Source organism: Penicillium waksmanii (genome assembly GCF_028829765.1).
Source record: "Penicillium waksmanii strain IBT 27052 chromosome Unknown utg000007l:1.0-4314555.0:1.0-4317578.0, whole genome shotgun sequence".
Classification (NCBI taxonomy): domain Eukaryota; kingdom Fungi; phylum Ascomycota; class Eurotiomycetes; order Eurotiales; family Aspergillaceae; genus Penicillium; species Penicillium waksmanii.
In genome coordinates, this window is record NW_026643253.1 from 3,854,632 (window position 1) to 3,868,695 (window position 14,064).

A 14,064-nucleotide genomic window follows, 5' to 3' on the forward strand; every position below is an offset into this window, starting at 1 on the left:
GCCTCGCTCAGGGGCTGCCGTCGTGGCCGACTCGGCGTTCCCTTCCCCCATGGAACCTCCATCGGGCTTCAACATGGGTCCTAACTCCATGGCCAGCACTCCGGCTCCGGGACCTTTCGCCTCGACCGCGGGCGGATTTGGCGGATTCGGCCAGCAATTTGGCGGTGGCCCGCCCAACAACTACGCCCTCCCATCCGGCGGGCTGGGTAACGCCCCCGGTGCCTACCCTCCTATGGGCCAGGTCAACTCTGGCTACGGTTCATCTAGCACCTCTCACTCCGCTGCATCATTCGCCAACCCGGCCACCCAGGCCGCGTTCACTGGCGCAGACCACGGCGTACCGTCGACCAGTGCTTCCAACGGCGCTTTCTACGGCGGTGCCGAGGGCTCTAGCGATCCCTTCGCCTTCCTGTCGACTGGTCTCGGTGGTCTGACCGTTGCGGATGATCCTCACTCGCGCCGCAACGGTGCTGGTGCCAACAAGTCTCCCGCATAAAGCGAATAGACTGTCTATAAATCCAAACAAAAAACAAAGCCCATCCGGGCGGTCACACTTACGTTGTCCATATTGCAACCCTGCATTGTGGCAGGTCTATGCGTTGGTTGATATTCGTTGATACGCATTTGTATAAGGGTTCTGCGGTTCCGGGTGCATCGGGTTGGAAGGAGCAGGCGGGTAGCGTCTTGATGGTTCTGGATGTTTTGTCTCGCCTCGCCGGTGATTTGTGGGATGCTTTTTTTTATTTTACATATCCTTGATTCCATCATCAGCTCTTCATGGTCTTTTGGTTCTTTTGGTCTGCTGCTTTTCTTGGTTTTTCCCTTCTCATCTTTTGTGATTATTTTCTTCTCTTTTCTTTTTCCTTTTTGTCCCATTTTCATTGTTCGGGAATGGCGGCCGCGGGAATCCCGGGGCGTGGGTTCTTTTTGCTCTATCAGCCGTTGTCGGTGTGGGTTTTTCGGACGCGAACGCATTGTGAGCCTGGGTTGAATGAAGAGCTGAGTTGAGTTGAGCACTCGCACTCTTTTGAACCTGCTTTGCATTTTAGATCTTTTGTCATCTCTTTCTTGCGTTGGGTCCACGGCAAGCGTCGGAGAATTCACGGTATTTGATCTCACGGGTGGGATACACAATGGCTCGGACTCCGTTGGGGGTGTTGGGGGATTTCCTTTTGCGCTTGCGCTGGCATTCGATCGAGGTTCTCAAGGCTCTCGGTTGGGAATTCCGCCAAGCTCTTGTGAATGTTAATAAAAAAGATTGTTTGTCAATATTTCTTCATGTTTCTTGTATGTTCTTTTCTCTTCCCTGTATTTGTCTCGGGTGGCTTTGAGAGGAGCCTTGCCTGTATATCATTAAGGTGTCGAATCAATTGGTACACAAATGGACTATTGTTGGGTGTATTGAGAAGGGGCTATGCCGTAGTAATAGTGGTAGTTCTAGCGTCTTCGGTTGATTGAAGATGTTACTATCTATAAATCAGCTTCTCCGTACTAGTAAAGTAGACTAGTAGCTATACGGAGTTCGTATATTGACCTTGACTACGGAATGACAACAGCCAATAGGGCTGCACACGATATCGTTATTTTGCGATATCGCATCGGCGATATCGTCATCGCAATCGTATCGCAGGGGGGGAAATTTTTTGCGATACGATATTGCGTATCGTATCGTTCGTGTCAATTTTATACGATATAATATCGCACATCGTACCGTTAATAACTCGTTTTGACGATACGATAACGATATAATATCGTACGATACGATATTTATCGGCGATAGCTATCATGTGATCGTTGCATATCAGCCACGGTCGGCCGCTACGAGTCCACGATGGCTATTCAACGTCGCTTTAGCACCCTGGATCACTCAAAAAAGCAATAAAAATTAAGCAGCATCTATTTCCTATCTAGTACTAGCTTCTATAACATCTGCACGCCTACAGTCACTGTTGGTGGTCGATGGTTGATGGTCGTATCCACGGTCGCATATCGACCACGATCACAATTCACGACCACCACCACTGCTACCACAATGACTGTTTAACACCACCACGACACGCCGAGACGTCCAAAAACGCAATAAAAAATAAAACAGCCTCTGTTTCCTATCCAGGACTAGCTCCGATACCTCCCAAGCCACAACCATAGCCATGAACATCAATAAAAAAAAGCAATAACAATGACAACTGGATCAACCACGACTCATCAACATCAACATACGCATCGTCTCTGCATTCAGTGCCGATCGTCGAACTCCTATAAGGTCACGACCTCTACTGAATAGACGTTCAACAGCCACCTCAGACGTAGGAATAGCAAGATAATCCTGTGCAGCTGCAGCCATCTGAGGCATACTATCACGATGAGCACACTACCATCGAGCTAGCCACCCAGGATCAGACGGACTAGCCTCAACTCGTGATGAGGCAAAGTATTCATCAATATCAGACCCTGGTGGCTTCCGGGCAATCGGTGTTAAGCGCTGCATCATTCGTATCTTAGGATCAATATAACTATGGCTATCCAAGACGGTCTCGGGAATAGAGATGGAGGTTGTATCTACTGATTCAGGACGATACTGTTCACGGATATTGTTACGAATAGCTTCAATAATCTTGCGTCCAGTATCTCTGTCGGACAGCTTACTAAGCAGAAGATCCCCCTTTACTCTTGGATTAAGGATTAATACAGTATAATAAGCATCAGTCTCATCTATGAAGGTATAATACTTCTGATATTTCTTAAGGCCCTGACGTATTGCAACTACAATATCATCGTTAATCTCTGTAAATATCCCTTTTTTATGAACTCCTTGATTAAGTAAATTATAAAGCTTATAGTAAACAGGGATTGCCAGACTGATCTGAGGCTCTTTTTGACTTACGAAAAGAGTCAATTCGTAGAAGCAAATGAGAATTTAAGCTAACTGAGCGAGACGACGCTAATCTGCAACAGTAAACTTAGGAAGATCATACTGTATATCGATGTACTTATTGATCTGCTTCTGTGACTCTAATGCAGCCTTTAGCATTAGATATGTTAAATTCCAGCGTATATCAACATCCGGAGGGATATATAAACTTGAAAGCCCTATCGAATTATATATACTCTTCTATCTCTGCTTTCGCTGGGAGCTTCGATTAATCTATACCGCAAGGATTCGAATACGTGATAGAGCAGTCTGACTCTTGACCTCTTTACGGTCAAGCCAATCTCTCTATCTATCACAGATAGTTGCAGCTTCCTTAGCGGAACTATACTTCAATGTATGAAGAATATCCTTCACAATCAGGTTGAGGATGTGAGCAATGTAGCGAATGAAGCTACTAAGACCATAGAATTAGGTGTTTGTAGGTTGTAGTAGATTATAGAGGCATAAGACTATAGCTTCATTATTACTAGTATTATCACCAGTAACTGTAAGAAGCTTCTGCTGAAGATCAAGCTCTGATAGCGTATTGAATACTGCCTGGGCAATATTCTTACTAGTATAAGCTTCCTTGATATCTGTGAACTTAAGTACTCTTTCCTTGTAGATAAAGTCTTCTGTATACCAGTGACCAATAATACTGATGATAGAGATCTTATTCTTGCTTATCTAGAGATCGAGGGTAAGCGAAATAGATTTGCATGTCATGACTAGCTCCTCCTTTAGCTGTTGACGCTGTTGTTGGAATCTATCTTTAATCCTCCGCTTTACTGTAGTTTGTGAAAAGAGTTCAATATTAAGGTTGCGGAATATTGTCTGGAAAGTTGGTGCTTCGACAGATGTAAATGCCTGTTTCTCCTGGATTATCCAGTCTAGGATATCTTTGTGGGCCTGAGGAGTCCTTGCAAGCTTAGGCTTCTTGGATAATGACTGAATGATAGAAGGCTGCTGCTCGGAGGGCTTGGTATTGGAAGATGGTGCTAAGATGGCATGCTTTATCCTAAGATAATTCTCTATATTGCTTGTTGATCCAGATCGTTTGGAATCGTAGATTTCCCAATTGTATTCTGGAACTTGGTATAGGATACGACGATCTTGCGGATGTATCTTTTTTCCACGACCTATCTATGGTCGGTTAATCGTGATAGTGTTGAAATGGTCCCATATCTATGGTAACTTTGTTTTGCGAGACCGTTTTAGAGAGGTAACTACGGCGGATGGAGAGATAAATAATGAAGTGGCGATTGATGGAGCGACGATTGATGGTATAGGATCGATCGGAGGATCGATCGGAGGATAAGTAGTACGCTGTGAAGCTGATTCTGATGGTAGGATTGACTCTGTCTTGGTTTCCTGTTCAGTAGGAATATCAGAAAGAAAATATTGGGAAGGTGTAGTAGTCGGAAAATCTGGACATCGATCTTCGGCTGGAATATCATCTTCAAATCCGTTGTTTATGGCCAAGTAGTTGCGCGTTGTATTCGGACGCTGAGGTCGTAGATTTGAGGCTATAGTTATATTGTATATAGGCATGAAGCGATAGTTGTTGACTGAGATAAAATGAAATAAAAGACTATAGTGAAAACCTATACTGCCTGTGTTACATAATCTCGCCTATATTCTGTTTGTAGGGCTAACTGTAGGCTAGAGTGTGGTAACATAAAGGCTATTGGAGCTATTCCTAAATAGGAAATAGATGCTGCTTTTTTTTTATTGCTTTTTTGGACGTCTCAGTATATCGTGGTGGTGTTGAACGGTCATTATAATGGTGGTGGTGGCCGACTGTGGTCGACGTTGATATACGAGGCGCAACCACCGAGCAGCGATGGTGGCTATAGGCGTATAGAGGCTATAGGAGCTATTTTAAGATAGGAAGTAGATACTGCTTTATTTATTCTTGCATCTTTGGACAATTCAGGGTGGTTTGGCGCTAGGTAATTATATTAAACACCTATAATATATATCTGGTAGTGCTTGCTAGCGGTAAGTACCACTAGAAGTTATAGCAGGTATAATCGCAGTAGCAAACTATGGCTATAGGTAGTATAGAGACTATTAAGCTAGTCCTAGATAGGAAACAGAGGCTACTTTAATTTTTTATCGTATTTATAAGCGATTCAGGGCACTATAGCGATACTGAAGTGCCATTATAGTGGTGATCGTGCTCAACATGCGAGTCGCGACCGTGGCTAATATACAAGTCGTGACCACCAACCACCACTGAACGCGACTATAGGTTACTGGAGCTAGTACTAGATAGGAAATAGATGCTGCTTGATTTTTTATCGCGTTTTTGAGCGATTCAGCGTGCCATGGCGATGTTGAACACCCTGGGCCAGCCCTGACATGACGATATCGCATATCGCAATCGTATCGTAAAATTATTGCGATATCGTAGTGCATATCGTATCGCCGAGCTCAACATATTGCGATATAATATCGCCAATCGTATCGCAATAATTATTTCGATACGATTGCGATTGCGATACAATTTTGCAACAATTTTGCGATGCGATACGATATGCGATATGCCAAAAATCTTGCGATATCGTATCGTGTGCAGCCCTAACAGCCAAATAACATAGACAGGAATAATTTGCATGCATCTAAATAATCCCCTTTCTCAAATTCCAATTCTCCGAATGAATTACAATTACCAAGCACTGGCAGTCATCTCCTGTAGTTCTCATCCGCGCGGCTGCGCCAAGGCAACCGTCTGCTGTCGCGTCCACCGCCCGCAACCCCGTCATTGCTGCTACTGCCGCTACCGCATCTCATCGTGCTCTGTTCAGCTCTCCCACCTTCCACTCCATCAATCCCTCTCGACGACCTCCCTTCTTTTCAATCCCTTGTATCTCTCTCTCCTCCTTAATACCCCGCCACAATGTCCGGCTACGACCGAGCTCTCTCAGGTAAGCCAGCTAGCTCTCCCCGGGGAGCTCCCTTTGCTCCAGCCCTCGATTAGAGCCCTTAGATGCTAACTCATCCCAGTATTCAGGTATGCGACATAGACTCAAAGCTTCAGCTATCTGAAATCTAACCCAACCTAGTCCCGATGGACACGTTTTCCAGGTCGAGTATGCCATGGAGGCTGTCAAGCGCGGTAAGACCAGCCCACCCATCCCAACAGCATTTTCCACAGCTCCAGCTGCGTCGATCTACGGACGCTCTGACTTCGAATCACAAATGACTGATACATCCTCCCCTTCTAGGTACCTGTGCCGTCGGTGTGAAAGGCGATGACATCGTCGTCCTCGGCTGCGAGAAGCGCTCCGCGCTCAAACTTCAAGATACCCGCATTACCCCCTCTAAAATCGCCATGGTTGATGACCACGTCTGCCTCGCCTTCGCCGGCCTGAACGCCGATGCTCGCATCCTGATCGATAAGGCCCGGTTAGAGGCTCAATCCCACCGCCTCACGGTCGAAGACCCCGTCACCATCGAATATATCACCAAATACATCGCCAGTGTGCAGCAGAGATATACCCAGAGTGGTGGTGTCCGTCCGTTTGGTATTAGTACGCTTGTCGTTGGCTTCGACAAGAACGATGGAACCCCCCCGTCTCTACCAGACCGAACCGTCTGGAATCTACTCTGCCTGGTAAGTGCCGAACCTGACCAGCCAGCCAGCCAGCCAGCCCGTCCTTCAAACTCAGCCGTGAAATCCGGATTCTAATTCAATATCTTTCATCACGCAGGAAAGCCAACGCCATTGGCCGATCTAGCAAAACCGTTCGCGAGTTCCTCGAGCGCAACCACCAGGAAGGCATGGACCGCGAGCAGACAATCCAGCTGACCATCAAGTCATTGCTGGAGGTTGTGCAGACCGGCGCAAAGAACATCGAGGTGGCCATCATGGCCCCCGGAAACCGGGTCGAGATGCTGCCGGATGACCAGATCGAGGCGTACGTTAAGAACATCGAGACGGAGAAGCAGGAGGAAGCTGCCAAGAAGAAGACTAGCCGAACGGCTACCACCACAGCGGCTATTCTGACCCGGCCCGGTGGTGAGTAGATAAACATTCTCTGAGAGGCGGGGCTTTCATGGATAGGATGGCGGATAGAGGATTTGATTTGGTCCTAGGCTTGAGCTGCCTGGATTTTGATTGTCGATTTACTGTAGCGCTGGTCCCTTATGAAGACAAAACCACGATATCTTACATTATGCTCTTCACGGTGGATGTAGAAATGATTAGACTACTAGTAGTATGACCAGTGTCCTTGAATATAGGCAAGCCGGAGAATACCTGCTGCACATACCTTGCTCGAGGTCGAGATTGAATTTCCGGTTAATTGGCTGGGGCAATAGATCGTCTTGATAGGATCACGGTGTCTACGATGATAGGACTTTGCTTCAAGTTCTCTATGGACTCCACGAAACCCACGCCAACCAGGTCTCGTCTCACTTGACATTCCACTCACTTTTAAGCTCCTAAGCTCCCATAATATACAACAAAAAAGAACAGGGTATTGATGCCAGGGATTTTGGTCAACTCCAAGAAAATCATCGTATCGTCAACATCATAAAATATGTGCAGGACACCCCTCTAGCCCATGCGGTCGGAGACATCGCGGAATTTGAAGAGGGATCGGTCCTTATCGCCGCGGACACGGTCATCCTTGAGCATACTGGGAAATAATGGTCAGCTGGGCATCCTCGGCGGCATATAAATATATTGGTTCTCGAGAACACACCGGTTGTCCATGCGGGCGTCGTCACCCTCCACCTGGAGAGATGCTTGTGGTGTCACGGCCTCGAGAACGAAATGGTTGTCACAATGCGGGCAGTACTCGTCACTGAAAGGACAAGGAAGGAAGAAGTCAGCTCTAGCTCTCAAATTCACCTTCCATGAACGCGGGGTATATACAGACCTCTCTTCAAACTCGCTAGCGTCCTTGCGGAAGCACTTCTTGCACTTTTTGCACGCGAAGATCTAAATTTTGTAATTGTCAGACTCCGTGCTTTTTCCATTTCCTGCCCCTATTCAACTTGACGGGAATATTGGACCGCATACCATTTCAGCGGACTTTATGAGCTGGTGCTTCTCTTGTTCTCCGTGGCATTCGGCGCAATCGAACCACTTGCGGCCTGAGGAATAGTTGGTCAATTGAGTCCTTGTTGACTTGGGTTCGAGAAAGGCATACAGCAGGCGGAGCGAATGGACACTTGGGCGTTGAGAATGTGTTTACTGCATGGCGGGGGTTGGATAACATTAGCCTGGGATCTTGTGGGCTTGGCCATGCCGATACAAACAGCGCTGGTAACATCAACTGCTCAAATAATAACGTACCACATTGTTCTGTTGAGAGGGCTATGCAAGAAAGTGAGAACGTGGGAAGGTGAGCTGAACAGGGGAAGTTTGGAGATGCGGAAGAAGCGCCGCGCAGGAACCAGTTGATCGCTTCCCGTGACGGTCGTCAACAGTCCTCCAGTGGTGCATAGTATGCTCTGCCACGTGATCTATTCACCGCCCTCGATCCGGGAAATACGGATGTAGCATTACAGACCTACTCCACACCTTGTTACCATTCAACGAACTATTTTGTCTTCCCCGCCTTTTTCCGTTTTTCCGTTTTGCCAAGTGTTCAGGATACCGACCATCACTATGTCTCTACACAAGAGCCATACCCCACAACCAGTAAGTATTACTAACTATTTATTCCTACAAGATTATATGCGTTATTCCTTACTATTACTTAGTCCTTCAGTATCCTGAATGAAGAGAGATCAACAAGCAACTCACCCACTAAATCTCCCTCTAAATCACCTACTAAGTCCTCCGCAAATCCTCTCGATGAAACTACTACCAAATCTTCTATCAAAAGTGGTAGTATCCCTACAGTATGATTCTCTCTAAACCGATCAATAAATAATTTTTGTAACTTAAATATCTTCCTAGGAATATCCTGTTCCTCCAAACTGGACAGATCATAAGATCGAAGAGGAATGGGATAGTCCTGATGGCAGAGGTCAAGTTGTCACACGTGCTTTCGGTCTTGGCCCAGGACAACCGATTTTAGAGGATGAAGAGGGTCAGACTCAGATCATTCAATCTGGCGAGAAATTCTACATGTGGGATGAGATGAATGATGAAATTTACGAGTTTGCCTGCCAGGATCTGGGTGAGATCTATCATGCTCTACATAATGGAGGACTGCAGAAACTGGACAGATGGCTCCTAGAGGAGGTTGGCCCCCTTATACATTAGGCTTAATTCAAGGTAGCTCCTAGATCAAATCGGCGGACTTGCCAGTCAGGTTTTAAGTTGAAATTGCTACATTGAAAATGATGTCGAATTAATTCGGATGTACTAGTACTCCGTACGGCGGCAAGCTCGAGAATTTCGCCAGTGACCAGTGGCCAGTTAGTTGATCGCTTCCCGTGATCGTCGTCAGTCCTCCACTTTCCTCCCCCGCCACTTCATTTCACCTCTCACATATCCTTTTGACTACAATTTTACCTCTTCGGCCTCTGTGCCTCCCTCGCCCTGTTGATTCCTCTCCGTCTCCGGGGATTTCCCCCCCACTTCCCTGGCCTCCTCAGCCCTTCCAAGCCCATTATTACGCCGTTCCTACACTATTGTCCACGAGACCTCTCCAGGCACCGGTGGGCTTATGACTGATCTGCCCAGCTGGCCTCGGCGATACAAAGTACACAATTATGGCCATGGAGGGAAATGGCAGAGAATCGGACCGCGATGATCCTCCTTCTGTATGTATACACCTAACTTGTCCCGGTGTGGCTTGCGGAGACACTAACCTATCTGGCATCAACAGAGACCCGTATCCTCGTTGCTCTCCCATTTCGAAAACCTGTCACACCGCAAAACTCTGTCTTCATTTGGCACAAACCCCCATGAATCCTCTAGTCGTTTCTTGAGAACACCCGAGCCCGGTGATGAGCCGCGCTCTTCGACCCGCGCCTCCCTGGATCTACCTCGGCCACACTCTCCATGGAATTCGACACTCGATGAAAGACAGAGTCGCCGCGCTGATCAATCTACAAGCCCATATGGTACTCCGACAGGAGCTCGCGGATCTCCCGGCGGTCGTCATGGCCGGCCCATCTCGATGGGCTTGAACCGCTCGTCACCACAGCTGCCGCCCACTTTAACTGTCGATTCACCCCAATCGCCGCCGCGGGAGCTCAGGCGGGATCATTCACTGCCCCGTCAAGATAATAATCGCATGGCTAGGAGCTCGATTCATCTTCCTAGGGCGTCCGTTTCCGCTGGAGTCTCTCCCGCACCTCCCCCTCCGAGGCCCATTACGCCGCAGCTTGGATCGTCTGTTCCGCTGGGAGACACAGCCCAACGACTATCGCCGAACTCTCTCACCGTGAATGGGAATAATGGCTCAGCTGAGCGGAAGCTCAAGAGTGCTTCGCTGCCTCCTCCCGCTAACAGGGCATCGAAGCCGAAGATCCCAGCTAAACCGGCCCAGTTCTCCCAACCGGATACGAATACACTAGCTCCAAGATCCGAGTTGGCCTCATCTGATGACCATGTTTCACCCTTCAACACTCCGCCCAGCAGTCCGGAAAAGCTCCCACCCAAACCAATTTCTGCTAGCAAGCCTTCCCCGAAGCTTCCTCCGGGACGCCCTAGAACCGAGCCACCAACTAGGCGATCGTTTGATGAGCGGTCACCTACACCAAGTTTTCAGACAAAGCATGATGCGCGGGAGTTGGGTTTCTCCCGGACCCGTCCTGTTCCCGAGCCTTGTCGGTCTACTAAGCCATTGATGGTGCAAATTCCGCCTACGTCTTCTGTATACCCAGAAGCCTCCACCGCCCCGCCCCTTTCAACACAGAAGCTACGAGCAAGCGACAGTCCCCATGATCGTCCAGGTCTTCCTCCTCGACCAATTGCCTCCATCCCTCGACAGAATGTGCTTTCACCGGCCCGGGAACCCCCCTCGGCAGGTGAACAATTCAAGCCCGATGACACCTATTGCTCGATCTGCTCCGTCTCATGCCAATTTGAACCAACCCCAGAACCCTCGGCCTCTCCAAAGGCAACAATCCCTGCCTCGTGAATCCCATTTTTCGTCTAGCTATCAGGAACGTCGCCCAGCACGCACGGACACCGAGGAGGAGGAGTTGACCACGGATGAACCTCCAATTTCACGTACTGATTACCCTGATGCTTCAACGGCTAACCGGAGACCACCATTCCTTAAGACCGGCCCTAAGGAGATCCTCACTCGATACGACACTCGCTTGATGGACGTGTGCGGCAAATACGTATGCACAGCCGGCTATTTAACGCGCATATGGGATCTCACGACCGGCGAACAGGTTATGAGCCTCTCGCACGGAGAAACCGTGAAGACCCATTCTCTAGCGTTCAAGCCTGGAGCGACACTCGAAGAAGAAGGGAAACGCATTTGGCTTGGAACATCCGCCGGTGACATTCATGAAGTAGACATTGCTTCCGAATCCATTGTGGCCACGCGTGCCTATCCCTCTCGTCGGGAGGTCATTAAGATTCTGCGTCATAAGAAGGAGATGTGGACACTCGACGACGAAGGCCGTCTCTTGATTTGGCCTGCTGATGAGTCCGGCACACCTAATCTGCAATATAGTTATCACGATCCCCACGAACGGGTGGCTCGTGGCCATACATTCTCCATGGTTGTGGACGACATGCTTTGGCTGGCAACTGGCAAGGATGTTCATATTTACCGACCGAATGCACGCGATGACGCCTCTTTCAAGCTCTTCAAGCGGCCATTGGGTCTTCAGCACTCTGGTGATGTGACATCTGGCACATATACTACAAAGGATGGTGGCCGCGTGTATCTTGGACACGCAGATGGAAAAATCACGATTTATTCTTCATCGGACTACTCATGCCTTGCTGTGGTCAATGTCAGCGTCTATAAGATCAACTGTCTTGCCATTGTTGGAGACTACTTGTGGGCGGGTTATAAAACGGGCATGATTTACGTTTACGATGTTAAGACCAACCCATGGACGGTGAAGAAGGATTGGCGTGCCCATGATAGCCCTGTGTCCGCGTTTGTGCTTGATACTAGTAGTGTCTGGACTCTGAACCGCCTGCAGGTGACGTCCCTTGGTACAGATAATTGCATCCGTCTCTGGGATGGTATGCTGGAGGATGACTGGCTTGGTAAGTTATGCTGTGTAGACGCTCATATACTCTTTTACTAACGCGCCGTAGATGCTCGCATGCAAACCAAGGATGTCGAATTCTGCAATTTCCGAGAAATTCGAACTGCCATAGTCACGTGGAATGCCGGCGCTTCAACACCAGGCAGCGTGCGCACTTCGGACTTCATTCGAGATGCCGTCCATCCGGAAGATCCCCCAGACATCGTTGTTTTTGGGTTCCAAGAGTTAGTTGATCTGGAAAATAAAAAGATCACTGCTAGTATGTGCTCCATAGCTAGAATTGGTGGCCATTTGCTAACCATTTCACAGAGAGCTTGCTCCTTGGAAGCAAGAAGAAGGAGAATGGAGAGAAAGAGCATATGAGCCGGCAGTACCGGGTCTGGATCGATCACCTTACCCGCACACTGCATGAGTGTATGCCTCTCGAGGAATCTTACGTTCTTCTGCACAGTTCCAACATGGTTGGACTGTTCACCTGCGTGTTTGTCAAGCACAAAGAACGTCACAATATCAAAAACATTAATGCTTCGGAGATTAAGCGGGGAATGGGCGGGTTGCATGGAAACAAGGTTTGTGGTGGCTCTGTTTACCAAATCGTGGATACAGTAAAAGCTAATCGTGGTTCTAGGGCGCTCTTGTCTTCCGCTTCGTCCTTGATGACAGCTCTATGTGTTTTGTCAACTGCCATTTAGCAGCAGGACAAACACAAACCGCTCACCGTAACAACGATATCGCTGCGATCCTTGAGGCGGAAACCTTGCCGTCGGAAAACAGCCTGAGTACCCGGACTAATCAATTCGCAAGCGGTGGTGATGGCTCGATGATCATGGACCACGAAATTTGCTTCTTGAACGGTGATCTTAACTACCGTATTGATGCCATCCCTCGTAACGTGATCATCGACGCCGTCCGCCAAAACAACCTTCCCAAACTTCTTGAACGTGACCAGCTCCTGGCGTCTCGACGAAAGAATCCAGGCTTCCGACTCCGCAGCTTCATCGAAGCTCCGATCACCTTTTCGCCAACCTACAAATACGACGTTGGTACCGATCAATACGATTCGAGTGAGAAGAAGCGTTCACCCGCCTGGTGCGACCGCGTCTTGTATCGCGGCGTCGGTCGCGTCAAGCAACTTGAATACCGACGCCACGAGGTCCGTGCCTCCGATCACCGACCCGTTAGTGCCACCTTCAAGGTTCGCGTCAAAACGGTTCTACCGCAGGAACGAGCTGCAACATGGGAAACCTGCCAGCAGGATTTCCAGGATGAGAAGCGGCGGTTGGCTTCTGAGGCTAGGTAAGTGCCTTCACTTCATGCACATTGCTGAGCTAGATTGTGTAAGATCGCATTTACTAACGACTGGATTTAGCATCGAATACCTCATCACCGTCCTCGGCACCGATCCCCGCCAAGCCCGTGCGCTAATCCTGAAGGGTCAATGAGCATATTGCATGGTTGGGCGTTGAACCCCCATTCTTTTTTTTTTGCAGCGGCGAGGTGTATATTATATGAGTAATGATTTCACGATAGACATGTATCATGAGCGAAAATATTCAATCCCAAGGACTGCTACTGTAGTATTGAGTGTAATGTAGTGCAGTGCCGATCTCCATCGCTTGCGTTCTTAAACCTCCGGGGTTTTCGGTGGAGTATACTCCGGATCCCCCAGCTTTGACTAGCGGATGTAGTAGAACATAGATACTCAGGTACGTGCGTACGTCTTTATCCGGGAAATGGGTCAATTGCATGGACTTCTAGGATCTTTTCTTGGCTTGTTTACCTGGGCCAGACGCGCGGACAACCATGGATGCCACCCTGTGGGCGCCACTGCAGTGATCGACATGGAGTTTTCCATTTCCCCTCGTCCATGGATATGACTAGGATATATTGAGTGCTTATTTACCCGGTTTGAGGTTTCATTCCCCGCACCTGGGAACCTTTATAAATAGCCAACCAGGGGGATACTGTGAAGAAGCCTTTGTAACTCGGAAATTCGGAGA

The 14,064-nt window shown here is 48.5% G+C and overlaps 5 protein-coding genes across 5 annotated transcripts; 4 read left to right on the top strand and 1 right to left on the bottom strand.

Moving 5' to 3' along the window:
- Positions 1-73: 73 nt before the first annotated feature.
- N7481_008282 (uncharacterized protein) lies at positions 74-496 on the top strand (the record flags this gene model as incomplete). The annotated part of the gene is made up of 1 exon (XM_057267501.1): positions 74-496. One exon carries the CDS (start codon positions 74-76, stop codon positions 494-496), a length of 423 nt encoding a protein of 140 aa, XP_057121702.1.
- Positions 497-5,813: 5,317 nt separating this feature from the next.
- On the top strand, positions 5,814-6,943 carry pre6 (proteasome core particle subunit alpha 4; the record flags this gene model as incomplete). The annotated part of the gene is made up of 5 exons (XM_057267502.1): positions 5,814-5,841; positions 5,921-5,927; positions 5,980-6,032; positions 6,142-6,530; positions 6,560-6,943. 5 exons carry the CDS (start codon positions 5,814-5,816, stop codon positions 6,941-6,943), a joined length of 861 nt encoding a protein of 286 aa, XP_057121703.1.
- Positions 6,944-7,475: 532 nt separating this feature from the next.
- Positions 7,476-8,170, bottom strand: N7481_008284 (CHY zinc finger protein; the record flags this gene model as incomplete). The annotated part of the gene is made up of 5 exons (XM_057267503.1): positions 7,476-7,557; positions 7,624-7,725; positions 7,801-7,862; positions 7,944-8,017; positions 8,074-8,170. The coding sequence occupies 5 exons, from the start codon at positions 8,168-8,170 to the stop codon at positions 7,476-7,478; spliced, it is 417 nt and encodes a 138-aa protein (XP_057121704.1).
- Positions 8,171-8,534: 364 nt separating this feature from the next.
- On the top strand, positions 8,535-9,137 carry N7481_008285 (uncharacterized protein; the record flags this gene model as incomplete). Its single annotated transcript, XM_057267504.1, has 2 exons — positions 8,535-8,567; positions 8,829-9,137. The coding sequence occupies 2 exons, from the start codon at positions 8,535-8,537 to the stop codon at positions 9,135-9,137; spliced, it is 342 nt and encodes a 113-aa protein (XP_057121705.1).
- Positions 9,138-9,589: 452 nt separating this feature from the next.
- N7481_008286 (putative inositol polyphosphate phosphatase) lies at positions 9,590-13,506 on the top strand (the record flags this gene model as incomplete). The annotated part of the gene is made up of 7 exons (XM_057267505.1): positions 9,590-9,640; positions 9,706-10,961; positions 10,984-12,062; positions 12,114-12,323; positions 12,374-12,669; positions 12,693-13,360; positions 13,434-13,506. 7 exons carry the CDS (start codon positions 9,590-9,592, stop codon positions 13,504-13,506), a joined length of 3,633 nt encoding a protein of 1,210 aa, XP_057121706.1.
- Between the last annotated feature and the right edge of the window lie 558 nt (positions 13,507-14,064).